Source organism: Pseudorasbora parva, chromosome 3 (assembly GCF_024679245.1).
Source record: "Pseudorasbora parva isolate DD20220531a chromosome 3, ASM2467924v1, whole genome shotgun sequence".
Taxonomy (NCBI): domain Eukaryota; kingdom Metazoa; phylum Chordata; class Actinopteri; order Cypriniformes; family Gobionidae; genus Pseudorasbora; species Pseudorasbora parva.
In genome coordinates this window covers 35,204,873-35,219,143 of record NC_090174.1, presented here as the reverse complement: position 1 = coordinate 35,219,143, position 14,271 = coordinate 35,204,873, and the positions used below count along the sequence as shown (strand labels likewise).

The 14,271-nt window shown below is 37.9% G+C and overlaps 1 protein-coding gene across 5 annotated transcripts in view; it reads right to left on the bottom strand.

The window, feature by feature from the left end:
* Positions 1 to 7,321: 7,321 nt before the first annotated feature.
* The window catches only part of arhgef28a (Rho guanine nucleotide exchange factor (GEF) 28a), an 87,741-nt gene continuing 80,791 nt past the window's right edge, over positions 7,322 to 14,271 (bottom strand). For all 5 annotated transcript variants that reach the window (XM_067438612.1, XM_067438615.1, XM_067438614.1 and 2 more), the window contains 2 exons: positions 13,917 to 14,217; positions 7,322 to 8,662 (listed from right to left, as the gene is read on the bottom strand). In XM_067438612.1, coding sequence (XP_067294713.1) covers positions 8,505 to 8,662; positions 13,917 to 14,217 — 459 coding nt within the window. In that variant the 3' untranslated portion in view covers positions 7,322 to 8,504. The remainder of the gene's footprint in view (positions 8,663 to 13,916; positions 14,218 to 14,271) is intronic.

Sequence of the window (14,271 nt, the reverse complement as noted above, 5' to 3'; positions counted from 1 at the left end):
ATGTTCTTTAACAGTATATATCACTGCAAAGGTATTTACATTACTTTGCATTTACATTTACTTTGTACATTACATGTGCATGAGTGCAAGTATGAACAATAAGTTGCTGGCAGCAGTTCACTTAATGGCCATCGGAATTGCTAATAACAAGGGTTTTTGAATTCTACAGCCTCTTTAATGCTCAATAACCTTTTTTGACCTCAGTGACCTGCTCTTGAGTTGTACAAACACTTACAGATACACATTTATCATGAACTCTACAAGCTAATATAATTATAATGACAAAAATAATGCATATTTATAGTATAATATCAGGGCATTTATAGTGTAATGTCATATAGTGTAGGAGAAAATAAAGCCTACACTATAAAACATTTTTGAGGTTGGTACGATTAAATTATAAATGCTTTTGATAGAAGTCTTTAATGCTCACTAATAATTGGATCAAGAATTCAATAAAAACAGTACATATGTAATTTAAAAAAAAATGTAATTTATTATTTGTGATAGCACAGCTGAATTCTCAGCATCATTACTCCAGACCTAAGTAACATGATCCCACAGAACAGTAATTATTTGAAATAAACTTGGAGGCCATTTGAGTATCGTGAACTCATTGTCATGTTCAGGAAACCAGTTTGAAATGATTTGACGTTTGTGACATGGCACAATCCTACTGAACGTAACCATCAGAAGATGGGTACATTGTGGTCATAAAGGAATGGATGGGGTTAGCAACAATACTCAGGTAGGCCGTGGCATTTAAACAATGCTCAATTTTCATAAGGGGCCCAAAATGTGCTAGGAATATATTCCCTACACCATTACACCACCAGCAGCCTGAACCATTGAGACGAGGCAGGACGAATCCATACTTTCATGTTGTTTACACCAAGTTCTGACCATACCTGAATATTGCAGCAGAAATCAACACTCATCAGATCTCACTACAGTGACTCTACAGTTATTTTATAAAGCGACGAGAATAGGTTTGTTGTTTTTTGCGCAAAAGCAAAAATTCTATTCTCGTCACTTCATAAAGTTATTGTAGAACCACTGTAATAGGATGGACTTTGTAATGATGTCTTTAGTGCCTTTATGGGTCTTGAGAGAGGAAATGACATTGGTGTCAGTGGAGGTCTGTCTGAGCCATCGGATTTCAACAAAAATATCTTCATTTGTGTCCCGAAGATGAACGGAGGTCTTACGGGTGTCAAACGACATGAGGGTGAGTAATTAATGACATCATTTTCCTTTTTGGGTGAGTTAACCCTTTACAGTCACCTGATCTCAATCCAGTTGTGCTCCTTTGGGATGTGGTGGAACGGGAGATTTGCAAATCTGCAGCAAATGCATAATAATATCCTGTAAATATGGAGTTCTGAAGGCGAAAGGGGGTCCAACCCAGTACAAGGTGCACCTAATAAAGTGGTCGGTGATTTTGTATTTGTGAAGAAAGAAACAACATAATTGGATGTTTACAGGGTACTACTCTTATCTTGATGCTAGAGAGATTCAGACTTGGGAATGAAAGTTTTACTTGTTACAAACATTGTGTGAAAGAGCCACATTTTTAGGATGAGCCACAATGGTAAAGTATGAAATGTGAAATGTGGATATGTGCGGATATCTTTATGAGGACATAGGGCAGAGAGGTCCTAATGAAGACAGATGGAGGAGTGTGGTTTATAATATGCTGGGATGACTCCTGATGACAGGCCAATCAGAACAGCTATTAGCTTCTGCCCTTGTGACTTCCAGAATAAAATAAGAACCTTTTATTATAAGACAAAGCACAAGACGCTTACACATCCTTACAAGGCACTTGTTCACAATAGGTGATATAAGATGGGTGTCAGCACGGAGACACACACAAACATGCACAGTGGGGTAATTTCAGGGAACAAAGCCGCCTTCAGAAGCTCACCGCTGAGAGAGCAGGTGGGTCGACTGGGATGGTAATAACTGTAGTCAGCCGAACAGCAGAATGAACCTTCATCTTCTATCATGCAGACTTCATAATGCTGCCCTGCTGGTCCATGCACACACACACACACACACACGCTAACCCACACCACGGCCATTATTAAACATCCTTTCAACGAGGCTCTCTCTAACACACATACACACACACATTTACCTCTGACACAAACGCACTTTGTGAAGGACCCCCTCCCACACAGTCACATGCTCAACTGTAGACTTTACTGAGGTCACACTGCTCCTGTAGATTAACACACACACTATCATAGAGCCTTTATTACTCTGCACTTTTATCTCCCTCGGGAAAAGCCGAGTCTGAGAGTAGTAAGCCATTAGTCACACACAAAGTGACGACAGGTGTGTGTGTGTGTGTGTGTGTGTGTGTGTGTGTGTGTGTGTGTGTGTGTGTGTGTGTGTGTGTGTGTGTGTGTGTGTGTGTGTGTGTGTGTGTGTGTGTTTGTTATTGTCCACAGTGGTGACATGTTGAAAGGTTGAATATATGTGAGTGTATTCACAAGCCGCAAAGGCCAACCGGTATCAATTACAGACACTGTGTGCATAGCAGTCTTTGCGAAGGGTAGAATTAAACAAGTGACTACAACCACAGCAGTGTTTGTTTATCTATCTATCTATCTATCTATCTATCTATCTATCTATCTATCTATCTATCTATCTATCTATCTATCTATCTATCTATCTATCTATCTATCTATCTATCTATCTATCTATCTGTCTGTCTGTCTGTCTGTCTGTCTGTCTGTCTGTCTGTCTGTCTGTCTGTCTGTCTGTCTGTCTGTCTGTCTGTCTGTCTGTCTGTCTGTCTGTCTGTCTGTCTGTCTGTCTGTCTGTCTGTCTGTCTGTCTGTCTGTCTGTCTGTCTGTCTGTCTGTCTATACGGAAAAAAAATCAATTAGGGACAAAATAGTTTAGTTTGGTGGAAATGACACCACAAATGTGCAACAGCTGTATTTCTTTAGAAATTAAATTCCACACAATAATAAATATTAAAACAGTGTTCTGTTAGTACACAACAGTTTAAATGTTTGAGGTCAGTAAGATCTATTTATTGAAAATAATAGCTTTATTCAGCAAGAACCCGTTAAATTAATCCAAAGTCACAGTAAAGACATATAATGCCTTTGTTGTATAATGTTACAAAAGATTTCTGTTTAAAATAAATGTTGTTCTTTTGGTACTTCGGAAACACTTTATTTTAAGGTTCAGTTATTAACTATTAACGTATTAGCATGCATATTGCTAGAATATTGGCTGTTTATTAGTACTTATAAAGCACATATTAATGCCTTATTCTTCATGACCTTATTCTACATCCCTTAATCCTACCCACCACCTAAACTTAAATGCTACAAAAACTACCTTACTAGCTAATAATGAGCAGTAAATTAGGAGTTTATTGATGCAAAAGTCATAATTAATAGTGAATATGTGTTCCCCATACTAAAGTGTTACCTGAACTTTCTATTCATTCATCTACTTTTTAAGTACTTCTTAGAAATATATTTCAAATTGCACTACTTTAGTATTGAAATAGTGCACTTATGTATACTACTAGTGTAACCCCTCCTGTTCGGACCGCCCGCTCCAGGCGGTACTCGAACCCGGATCGGCCGGCATTAGAGTCAAACGCTCTAACAAGGAGGCTAAAGGCTGTCACCTCTAACGTCAGTAGTTTACTCACACAGCAACTACTAGCTGGCCTCCGTTATACTCGTGCATTGATTTAATTATACTTGCAACATAAAGTATATTTAAAAATATACTTGAACCTTACTTAAGTATACTTGAAGCATACTTATTTATTGTAAGTGATTTTATAAACACTGACATATTGTTATCCTTGCCTAACATTTTGGGAGAATCCCTTTGTTAAGCTGAGAGAGAAAGACTGTAATTCAGAGACTTCAAAGTGCTGCACACACCCTTCAACACTAAAGACTCATTTAAAAGTTCTTATCTGACAGGTACACTGCCCCATTTCTCTTTCTTTCTCTCTCTAATCTCTTTCTGACATTCCCTGGTATTTCGTTGACTGACATCCCCTCAGAATTATATTAATACATGAAATGTTTTGAAGAAAAGTACATGCACACACACACACACACACACACACACACACACACACACACACACACACATCTTGTGTGTGTGTGTGTGTGTGTGTGTATTTGTGCTGACAGCTTCAGAATAGAGGCTTCTCTTTGAATGAAGGCTGCGTGTATGTGTGGACTATCACTGTTACAGTTTTGACGGATACAGGCCTTCAAATTGATACAGTGAATAAGTGTCTTGTTGACTCAGAGGCTTTAGGGATTGGAGGATTTAACGCAAGTGACACTCTTTAAGATACCTACTTCAGCACGCCGTACAGATAAAGATCTGCGTGTGTGCATAAGTGCTCCGCTGACCCATGTTAAAACCCACTCCCTAAGCGCCTTTCACAGCTTTACTTTATTACTGTATACTACAAAGACGTGGTGACGGGTTTTGACACACTCGCAGCAGAATTACCGACACACTTCATGGTTCACATGGGACAAAAGGCTTCGAAATTTTGCTCTATCAGCCACACACAGACTAAAGTTACTGGCCTTCAGTCAAACCTGAATCCTCTAATTACTGGAGCTCATGAGGTGATAACATGTGTGCTTGTGTGTCTGTGTGTTCGTGAGGGCTTAAAGAAGGACAAATTGGGAAGTACTTGTATTATTCTGTCAAGTGATGAAAGACAGCATTGGCACTCCCTGAGGAAGAGGGAATGGAGAAATGGAGGGATTAGTAAGAAATGAAAGAGTGCGAGAGCACTAAACACTTGATTGTGCGTGATGGCTGCGGGCCTCTGCCCATCATCAAAGCTCAGTAATGTGCGTATGTAATTACTGTGTGTTTAATAAACAGGGATGCGGCTTTCCTTTGTAGCTGAATGGAGCTTTGTGTGCAGATGTGTGTCAGTGTGTGATTCAATGATACCCACGCAGGTTACTAAAAGTTACATGACAAAAAATAAATAAATTATAGGCTGTGATGTATATCTACGTCTCCAAACCCTTTCTGAACCCCTCGGGGGTTTCCAGAAAGCAAGGTTAACTTAACGTCACATATACCTTGAATTCTCGCTTGATTAACCCAAACCGGGAACATACTCTGAGTTGTCTGTACTTTTGGAGGTATACTCAAGGTATGCTGGTTCCGAAAATGCATCTGTGAGTAAGTTGAGACAACTGTATGTTCCTGGTTAACACACAAGACATTCTCAACAGAGCAACGAATACGATGATTCACTATGGAAACAGACGCTAAGAAAAAGCACACCATTCTACTTCCTTCTTCTTTTTTTGTTTAATGGTGATTTTCATAACCTACTAAGTGCACATCACTACCTATTTGGTGGTAGTGCATTCATTTTTTCAATCTTTTCGTTTAATAAGTGATCTTTTTCACTGAAAATAAGTTTCATCCATTTCCGCTTGGCAGTTTGAAGCTTTCAGGCGGCCTGCACATCGCTGACATCTTGGGACCGAGTCTGCGCAGTAGTGATTTCGGGACCGGAGTTGAGCAGTAGAGAGCAGGAAGTAGAGCAGGAAGTACAGTCGCGATATCAAAAGCCCGCCCACACTCTCACAGATGCAGAACAATTAATTATGTTGGTGTAAAATAAACAGTTATGGAAATGTAGAAATTAAAGCTAAAGCACCAATCTGCTCCCAAAAATCCCCCAAAAAAGTCTGTTAGTGCCTCAGTGACAACTTCACTCAGAGAAGACGTCAATCTCAGCTGTCAATCATATACTTGAATTGAATTAACATTTAAACATTAGCTTGTTATAATAGTGATTTTGAATTAACATATGGTATACTAACTTTAACTACTTAGTTATGTTAATGCAATTAGTTATATAACATGTTAAATGACACGCATCTTCAAATGTCACAATTTGACAACTTTTAAATACGATTTCACTCGCTTAATCATTTTAAATATTTTCATCTTATAAATATCAGCAGTTGGAACACCATGATCCAGTTAAAGAGCCATTTAAAAATGCAAAAAGTCTCAAGGTGCATTGTTAAGTTCCAAGGTGTTCTAACAATGCAGCACTCATGAGTAAGACACTGCAAAAGAAGAGAAACATACTCAAAGATGTCTATGTTTAAAAAGAGTTCATATCTATGTTTAAAAACAATTCAAAATAAATCAATATTGCTTCCTAAGTTTTGTAAGATATAACTTTTTGTTTCCATATCTAGGCCTCCAAAATCAAAGACAAAACTTAGGCCACCTGGTAGCCATTTTTTATATTCATTATGTTTTTGTCCTCTCCTGTCTCTAGATTAACACCCCCGTCAGAGTAGTATGTAGAGCATGCACAGGAAAGGGGTACTTCTTTAAAAGTGCCATAGGTGGGATGCTAGGTAATGGCTGTTATTTATTTATTGGGATGACAGGTTTACAGTGGAACTGCTCCTAAAGTCATTACGGTGCCATGGGGAGGTGTTTTGTATGGTTGGCTACTGTCCCCACCCACAGACGCATTACTCAGCAGTGCTATATATTGACTTTGTTAGTGTGTGCAAATAACCTTTAGAGGTCCCTAAATAATAGGGGGAGGGAGAATCAAGGTTTTTTCTTAGTCACCCTAAATATAAAATACACCACCAGAGATTATTATAAGATTTAAGATATTTAATATCAATCTTGTATGCAGTGAGGCCTTTTCCTTATTTTGGTCAGAAGTTTTTACCCAAAAGAAAACTTTTTAAAGACTGAAACCCATTCATATGACACATTTTAGTTTTTTTTTTGTTGTTTTTTTTGCAGATGTATCATACTCATAACGGAGTATTAAAAAAACTGAACTCTGGATTATTAATTAGTTGGTTCTAAAGTTACGGTTTGTGGCTGATAATTGTATTCACTATTCACCATTATTTGTTCAGCTAAATACAATAATGTACTGAAAAGATTAAAAATGGATCAATTGAAATTTAAAACTTTTTTTACAATTAAGTCTGATATATTGAGAATCAGGCTTTAGTTTCTGTACAATTCTGTACTGTAATGCATTCAAACTTAAAATGGAAACTTGACTATAATGAGAAGTTCCAATTCAATAATTAATGTGTTTTCAAGTCAACATGAAATCAAAATTTACGTATTTAACCTGCATTCAAAAATGCATAATGGTCAAGCGTACTGAAAATGAATTTAAAACATCTATCTATTCTAGCAGTTGTGTGCATAAACACCTCATTGTGAATATTAGATTCCAAGATCCTAATAAAATGGATGCAAATGATTTAAAACCATAAAAACAAACAGGCTGATGCATGAACATTTACTACTTATAACATCTTGTACACCTGTCTACATACAACAATTATACAAAACATGCTCTATGTACATACAATTATTCCTTAAAAATATCAACAATAAATAGGGTCTATGAATGAAAAAAAAAAAAAAAATAGCAATAGCTCTCATGCACAGTGAAACATCTGCTTTTCAATCAGTGATAAGTCAATGAAAAAAGCAAATGCACACTAAGTTATTGTCAATTTAACACAACATAACCCTAGAAATGGTCTGCATTTTTTTTTATAACAGCCAGGGCTTGAATTTGAATAGGATTTTTTTGTGTGTGACTGAAATGACAGCAGGCCTGTATTTATGCTATTTGCAAAAATATAGCCTACATATGACCAAAAAGTGATGAAAATGTTGATCCACATAAAACAAACAATGAATAAATGTAAATGACAACATGCTGTTGTTAACAAAGCCGTCCTAAAGAATCAAGAGTAAATGTGAATGCCAGTGTGTAATCTGAAAACTGATGGGAATTTTCAGATGCTCACTGCATATGTGACATCATAAGCAATGTCTCATAAGCACTAAACAATCTGAACTGTTTCAGAAGAGTTTGGCAAGGACACATTTTACACATTCTCCTCCATACACGCCTGTGAAACCAGCTTCCAAATGTGAGAGATTGAATTTGAAAGAGGTGATGATATGATTCCTTACGCGCACGCACGCACACGCACGCACGCACGCACGCACGCACACACACACACACACACACACACACACACACACACACACTCGTATAATAGGCAGAGAATGATTTTATATACCAAGTCATGTTACATCTACTGGACAAAAGGGTCAGTATTTTCTGTGTCCTGATGTAAGCTGACATGGACAGTTGGTGAAAATGGGGGACTTTTGTGTGTGTGACTAAACGTTGGCTGAAACTGCCTAACCTGATTCAGTCCATTGCAGGCTCCAGGCTATAAAGCAAAATACAGTCACTCGACAAGCGCCGTCTCACATACGGACCAAAGTAAGTGCTCTGAAGACTGGAGAATGTCACAGAAGGCCAAAAGTGTGCTAAGATTAATGAAAGAATAAAAAAGCACAAATAAAGAGTGGGATCAGATCCTGGTCCAAATCGCAAATCCAAATGTTTAGTTTCAAAACCAACTAAAGCTTGTTTTGTTCATTTCAGAGATACACAATGTTCTCCTCTCCATCAGTATCTCTGTTCTCTGTCTCCATGGTAACAAAAGGCTGGCTGACAAGCAGGACGTCGGCTTGAGGAAGCCCCACCCCTGTTCCTTCGGCTAACCAGGATTCTTGGACATGGCTGAGTTGACCCACATCTGTGAAGACAAGATCACAGATGTCACCATAGATCACAAAAGATGGTCACCATAGGTTGATTTGTCATCAATATCTTTACATTGTTATATCCTAATATTATTTCACAGTGAAAAACAAAAGGAGATCTGAGGCAGAATGTTTTGCATGTTTTGCATAGAATTGTCGAGTTTGGATGGTAGATGACATTTTATAATGCAGAGCTCCAAAAGGGACAAAAAGAAAAAAAGTATAAAAGTTTCACAGAAGTTGCTTTGTGTGCTATATTCCACGTTACTGGAGGACCCCCAACACGACACATTTTACATCTCCTTTGTCTGACACACCTAGTTCGGGTCTTGAGCAGATGAGTTGAATTCGGTATATTTGATTAAGGAGATACACCATGAACATATACTGCTATATTGCACTAGCTTTGGGTGAGGAACAGATTGAAATTTAAGTTGTTATTCACTGAAGTTCTTCCTATGTGTAAGGAACAGACCAAATTTTGAGGCCATCTATTTTCATTGTACTGTATGGAGAAGCATCTTCTATCTAGGTCTAATGCTATTTAATGCTTTGAGACTTATTTACACGGTTAAAGAGTTGGATTCTCATGTTAAACATGGCCAAAATTTCCAAAAACGAGTTGGACGTATGATGGAGTATATCTATGACAAATACACTCCTTTAGGATTCGAATACGTTTTTTTTATTTTTTTTTTATTTTTTTTAGTATGGCCCTGTATAACTTCATTAAGGGTGAAATTGCTTGAACGGGCACTTGTCCTGGATGAATGCATGCGCACATCAACCAGAGCGAGAACAAGAGCGTCCCCATCAACAAGCTTCGTTCGGGTTACAGAAGCTGTTGACAGCACTGTCTGTCATTTTGTTTTTAAACCACAAAATCAATAATGTCGCTAAAGAAGTGTATTTCTGGTTGTGAGGGAAAGATAACCACGTTCATCTTCCAAAAGAAAGAACCCAGCGTTAAGGAAACAGTGGATGCAGTTTGTTTTTTTCAGAGCAGCAACGGAGCTCTGCAAGTGCGTTTGTTTGTTCCCAGTCACGAGTCGAATTAACCACAGGCAGGGAGTGAAACTGCATGAAATGTCTGTTTTGTTGGCAATCGCCGCGCAAGTGTATATAATGTAAACAACACCAATGTATAGTCAATCGTAAGTTATCCGGGGCGTAGCACCAAATTTTGGGCCCTGGGTACAAACCATCTTGCTGGGCCCCCGTACCATGTATGTGTATGTATAGAAAACTGACTTCTAAGGCCTGTAAAAGAACTCAAGATTAACATGAGACTGGCAGAAACTGTGTGTTATATAACCTTTAACCAAAGAAATTATTTGATAATGATAAATGATACATACTATGGGGTTGGAAGTGAGTGAACCTATTGTGAGCAAAAGTATGTTCATGTGCATAAAAAAACAAAAACTAAAAATTCTAACATATTTAACCCACACATGGGGTACAGCTCAAGTGCTATCAGGTAATTTACATTCATGTGATGTAGTGAATGAAACTGATGAATCCCTTTCACATCTAATTACCAGCTTCACAACAGGAACTATGACCCAGTTTCATTACCTTCATTCAGACTGTAGGATATGTGTGTGTATGCAAGGTAATGTTGTTAGCTGAGCACTCTTTGAATAGTGAAGGTCAAACAAGTGACTATTGTAAAGCTGTGGTCTTGACCTCTGAATAAACAGTTAAAGCAGTGTTATTTTCATGTTGATTTAACAAGCACTTCAAATCAAGGTCTTCATATATAGACGGGTAATGTGAAGGACAGGTAACGTTCATATTTAAGTGCTTCAATGTTCGATGGTAGAGTGTAAGGATGTTTTTGTAAGGAGCATTTGAGTGGTCCAGTACAGGAATTTTTAATGTTTGAAAGTCTCTTATGCTCACGAAGGATGCCTTTATTTGATGAAAAATACAGTTTATATATATATATATATATATATATATATATATATATATATATATATATTACTGTATTTGTCATCAAATAAATGCATTATGCCTATAGAATATCTCTATAGAATATACAATAGAGAAGTATATTCTAATACAAATTATTCAAAAAACAGTAGACGATAAGTCCCTGGATGACCTACTTAGAGCCCTGCACGGGCCTCAAATCTAGGCCCTAGCCCGGCCCTGGCCCGAGACGCTGAGGCCCTAGCCCAGCCCGTGTCCGACAGCTTATCAAAATTCTCGGCCCGAGTCCGACTGGAGCCCGTTTTTTTTTTTTACATTGTTGCGGTCATTAAAATAGTTCTGTTTTGTTTTTAATGTCAAAGTAGTTATATTTCGTGTAGTTTCTTTATTAAGTTAATTTAGAAAAATGTTTAGAGCATTTTTTGTTTGTTAAATTAAAGTTTTAATTTTTTTAAGTGACGACCAAAAGCGGCCAGCGGCCACAGTGAGTTAACCGCATATTTAATCGATTTAGTCTCTCAAATCAACTCTTGACTTGTCTTGCCTATAATAAAATCCATAAAACACTTCAAGCATCACATTAACAATTAGTTAATTTCGCCTACTATTACCACCAGAAGCCTAAAAGGCATTTTTGACGAGCTGAGGCAGGCTGATTCTGCATTGCGGCTCTCGCAAACGGAGCTAAACAATCTAAAAACAAATAATAATAAAAAAGAACATGCAGGTTGTCTTATAGCCTACCTTACACCTACGCAAAATGAATATAAATCCCATCTTCAATTCCCGGGGTATATGCTCATTTAACGGAGTTTACAGCAACGGAAGCAAAAGATTCAAGATGCATTTTATTCAGCAGCTTATTTCAAATTCAAAGACCACATAAGAGAGCGCGACCTAAGCGCACTGGTAAGATCATTTAGTCACATTCATTTTTATTGAAGATGATTGTGTTTTTGAGCATCTAAGACTTATTTTAAGTTTAATTTACGGCCATTTGCGTTGGCTTGCATTAGTCATTTGCGGCGATGCGTGTTGCAGCACCATCATATCTATCTTACTACAACATATATAGCCCATAATACATTGTGACACACATAATGACATTTTCATGTTTGAAAGTCTGTAGGTTAACATAAATGCAGATAGGCCTAATTGTAATAATAAAAAACAACATAATTATCGATTTTGAAATATTAAACCAGTCAATACAGAATGAAATATTCTGTAGACTTTTGCCGTCAATATGGATATGGTATGGGCCGGCTACTGCCGACGTTGTCTTTGCTGTATCAATAGGCAATATATTTATATTTAGCATGAAGTATAGGGCTTCCCTGTACATTAATAGCAGCAGACGCCCCGCGGATGACACGCAACAGAAACGCCACGCTCACACCACGCTTGCAGTGTGTCTCTGGCCTTAACTCTAGCAGCTGCGCTGAAGAAACGTGCGCTGCTGCTGCTGGCGTGGACTCTGAACCTATGCTTTGAACACTGTGCGAGCCATCTTGACAGTCACGTTAGCTATTATGGTGTCGTGTTGTTTCCACCAGCGCAGAACTCATTGTTCCTTTTAAGTGATAAAATAAATATAAAACGAAGGAGAAGCCTAAAAAAAGGCCCGAAGCCCGGCCCGCGTTTTAGGCATGACGTGAAAATTAGCCCGAAGCTCGGTCCTAGGGGCGGCATAAATGCAGGGCTTTAGACCTACTACTTCCGCAGAGCTTCTGCACATTTGATATACATACACTTTACAACGGGAGAGTATTTAAATAGAAGTGAAGCGATGTGACCATAGGTCACGTGACAGTAACACATTGTAGTTGTAGAATTACGAATTTCATTCATACTATCCATACTTATACTATATAGAATATACTTTTTTAAATAGTGGTTTAAATTCAAATGTAGTACCTACTCAAACAGTAGGCAATTACGGACACACAGATTGAGTTTTCCTGTAGAAAGCAGGTGATTGAGTAAACAAATGTGGTAAATATACATTATGGATGTTTATGTTGAAAAATGTCTATAGTAGATGATAAGGCTAGGAAGTGGGAGCCTAATCTAGCTAAACATGCAGCCCTGTTCACACTCTGACAATAATGAGAGGGTTAATGAAGAAATCAATACACACACAGGATACAACCTTTAAAGCAAGTACATAACAAGATGTGTTATTTACTGTAGTATCCAAGTGTTCAAATGTTGAACAAGTAGCCTACCTTTAGAGATTACAGAGCTCAAGTGCATGTGTGTGAGAGAGGGACGATTAATAATGTTAATCAGACAACTCGGACAGCTCATGTGTAAATATCAGATGAATAAGTTTATGTCCCTCTCTCCTAAGATGACAGGTCACTCAGTAATGAGTTTGGTAAAGATTTTCTAGATCAATGTTCCAATCAGTCTTCTGTAGCTGGCGGCCCTTGATTCACACGCCACTGTCATCCCGACAGTCAATAGACAGAGGTGCAATTGATCGCTGAGGCAGATGTTTGTGTGTTTGTACCTGGGTGTGATAGCGTGAGGATGAATCTTTGTTATTAAACACAGATTAACGGCATAAAGAAAGCGAATCGACCTCCACTGCTGCAACACAAGTTTTAATAATGATTCGCAAGTGGATGTGATGAAATCAATTCTTTCTTTTGCATCTGCGTCTTAGTTAAATGGCAAACGTACAAATATTAAATCAAATAAAAATAAAACAAGTTTGGCTTGACTTTCTGCTATGTTGTTAACTAGTAGAATGAGCAGGTAAGTAATAAAAGAAATATGCCAATCATTCGATATTCTGCAATATCATATAAAGTGCAGCATATCCATGACATGGTTTTAAATCAGAAAACTAGGCTATTCAAACGGTTTGGATTTGGATTGCAGCTCAAACTGCCGAAATAACGCAACATTGGTGATCCGAATTATGAATCAATAAGCTGATTCATGACCGTTTGAATCTTTGAGGTTTGAAAACAAACGTGGAAGAGAAGACAATGCTGAATAAAGTCGTAGTTTTTCCTATTTTTGGACCAAAATGTATTTTCAATGCTTCAAGAGATTCTAATTAACTAACTGATGACACATATGGACTACTTTGATGATGTTTTTATTCCCTTTCTGGGGACAGTATAGTGTGCATTCACTTGCATACACTCTTGGACTAAATATAAAATATCTTAAACTGTGTTCTGAAGATGAACGGAGGTCTTACGGGTGTGGAACGACATTAGGGTCATTAATGACATAAATTAAATTTTTGGGTAAACTTAACCCTTTAAGAAGAGATTGCAGTAAAAACATTACCATTATTTGGGCCCTCTGTTAGACTTCTCAAAGGGGTTGTGAACATTGTTCCTCCAGTCCAACTCTCATTTGACACTCCAGCAGAGCTCTGTCTGTGGTTAGATCGTGCCAGGAGTGAATTGAGACTGTTCTGAGTACTGGGAGAATCCGAGAATCCTATAGATCCTGAGAGCAGGTGGACAGTCTGATGATGGTGTTGTGGATGATGTTGAAGGTGGATGTGCCTGTTGTTTAGGGAGGGAGACATAAATGCCTCATTCACAAAAATGGATCCATGTTCATCCTGATGGTGACCAACATCCTGCAAGACAAAGATACGCATCACTCACATAGTCTACAGTCTGTTACTACAGTC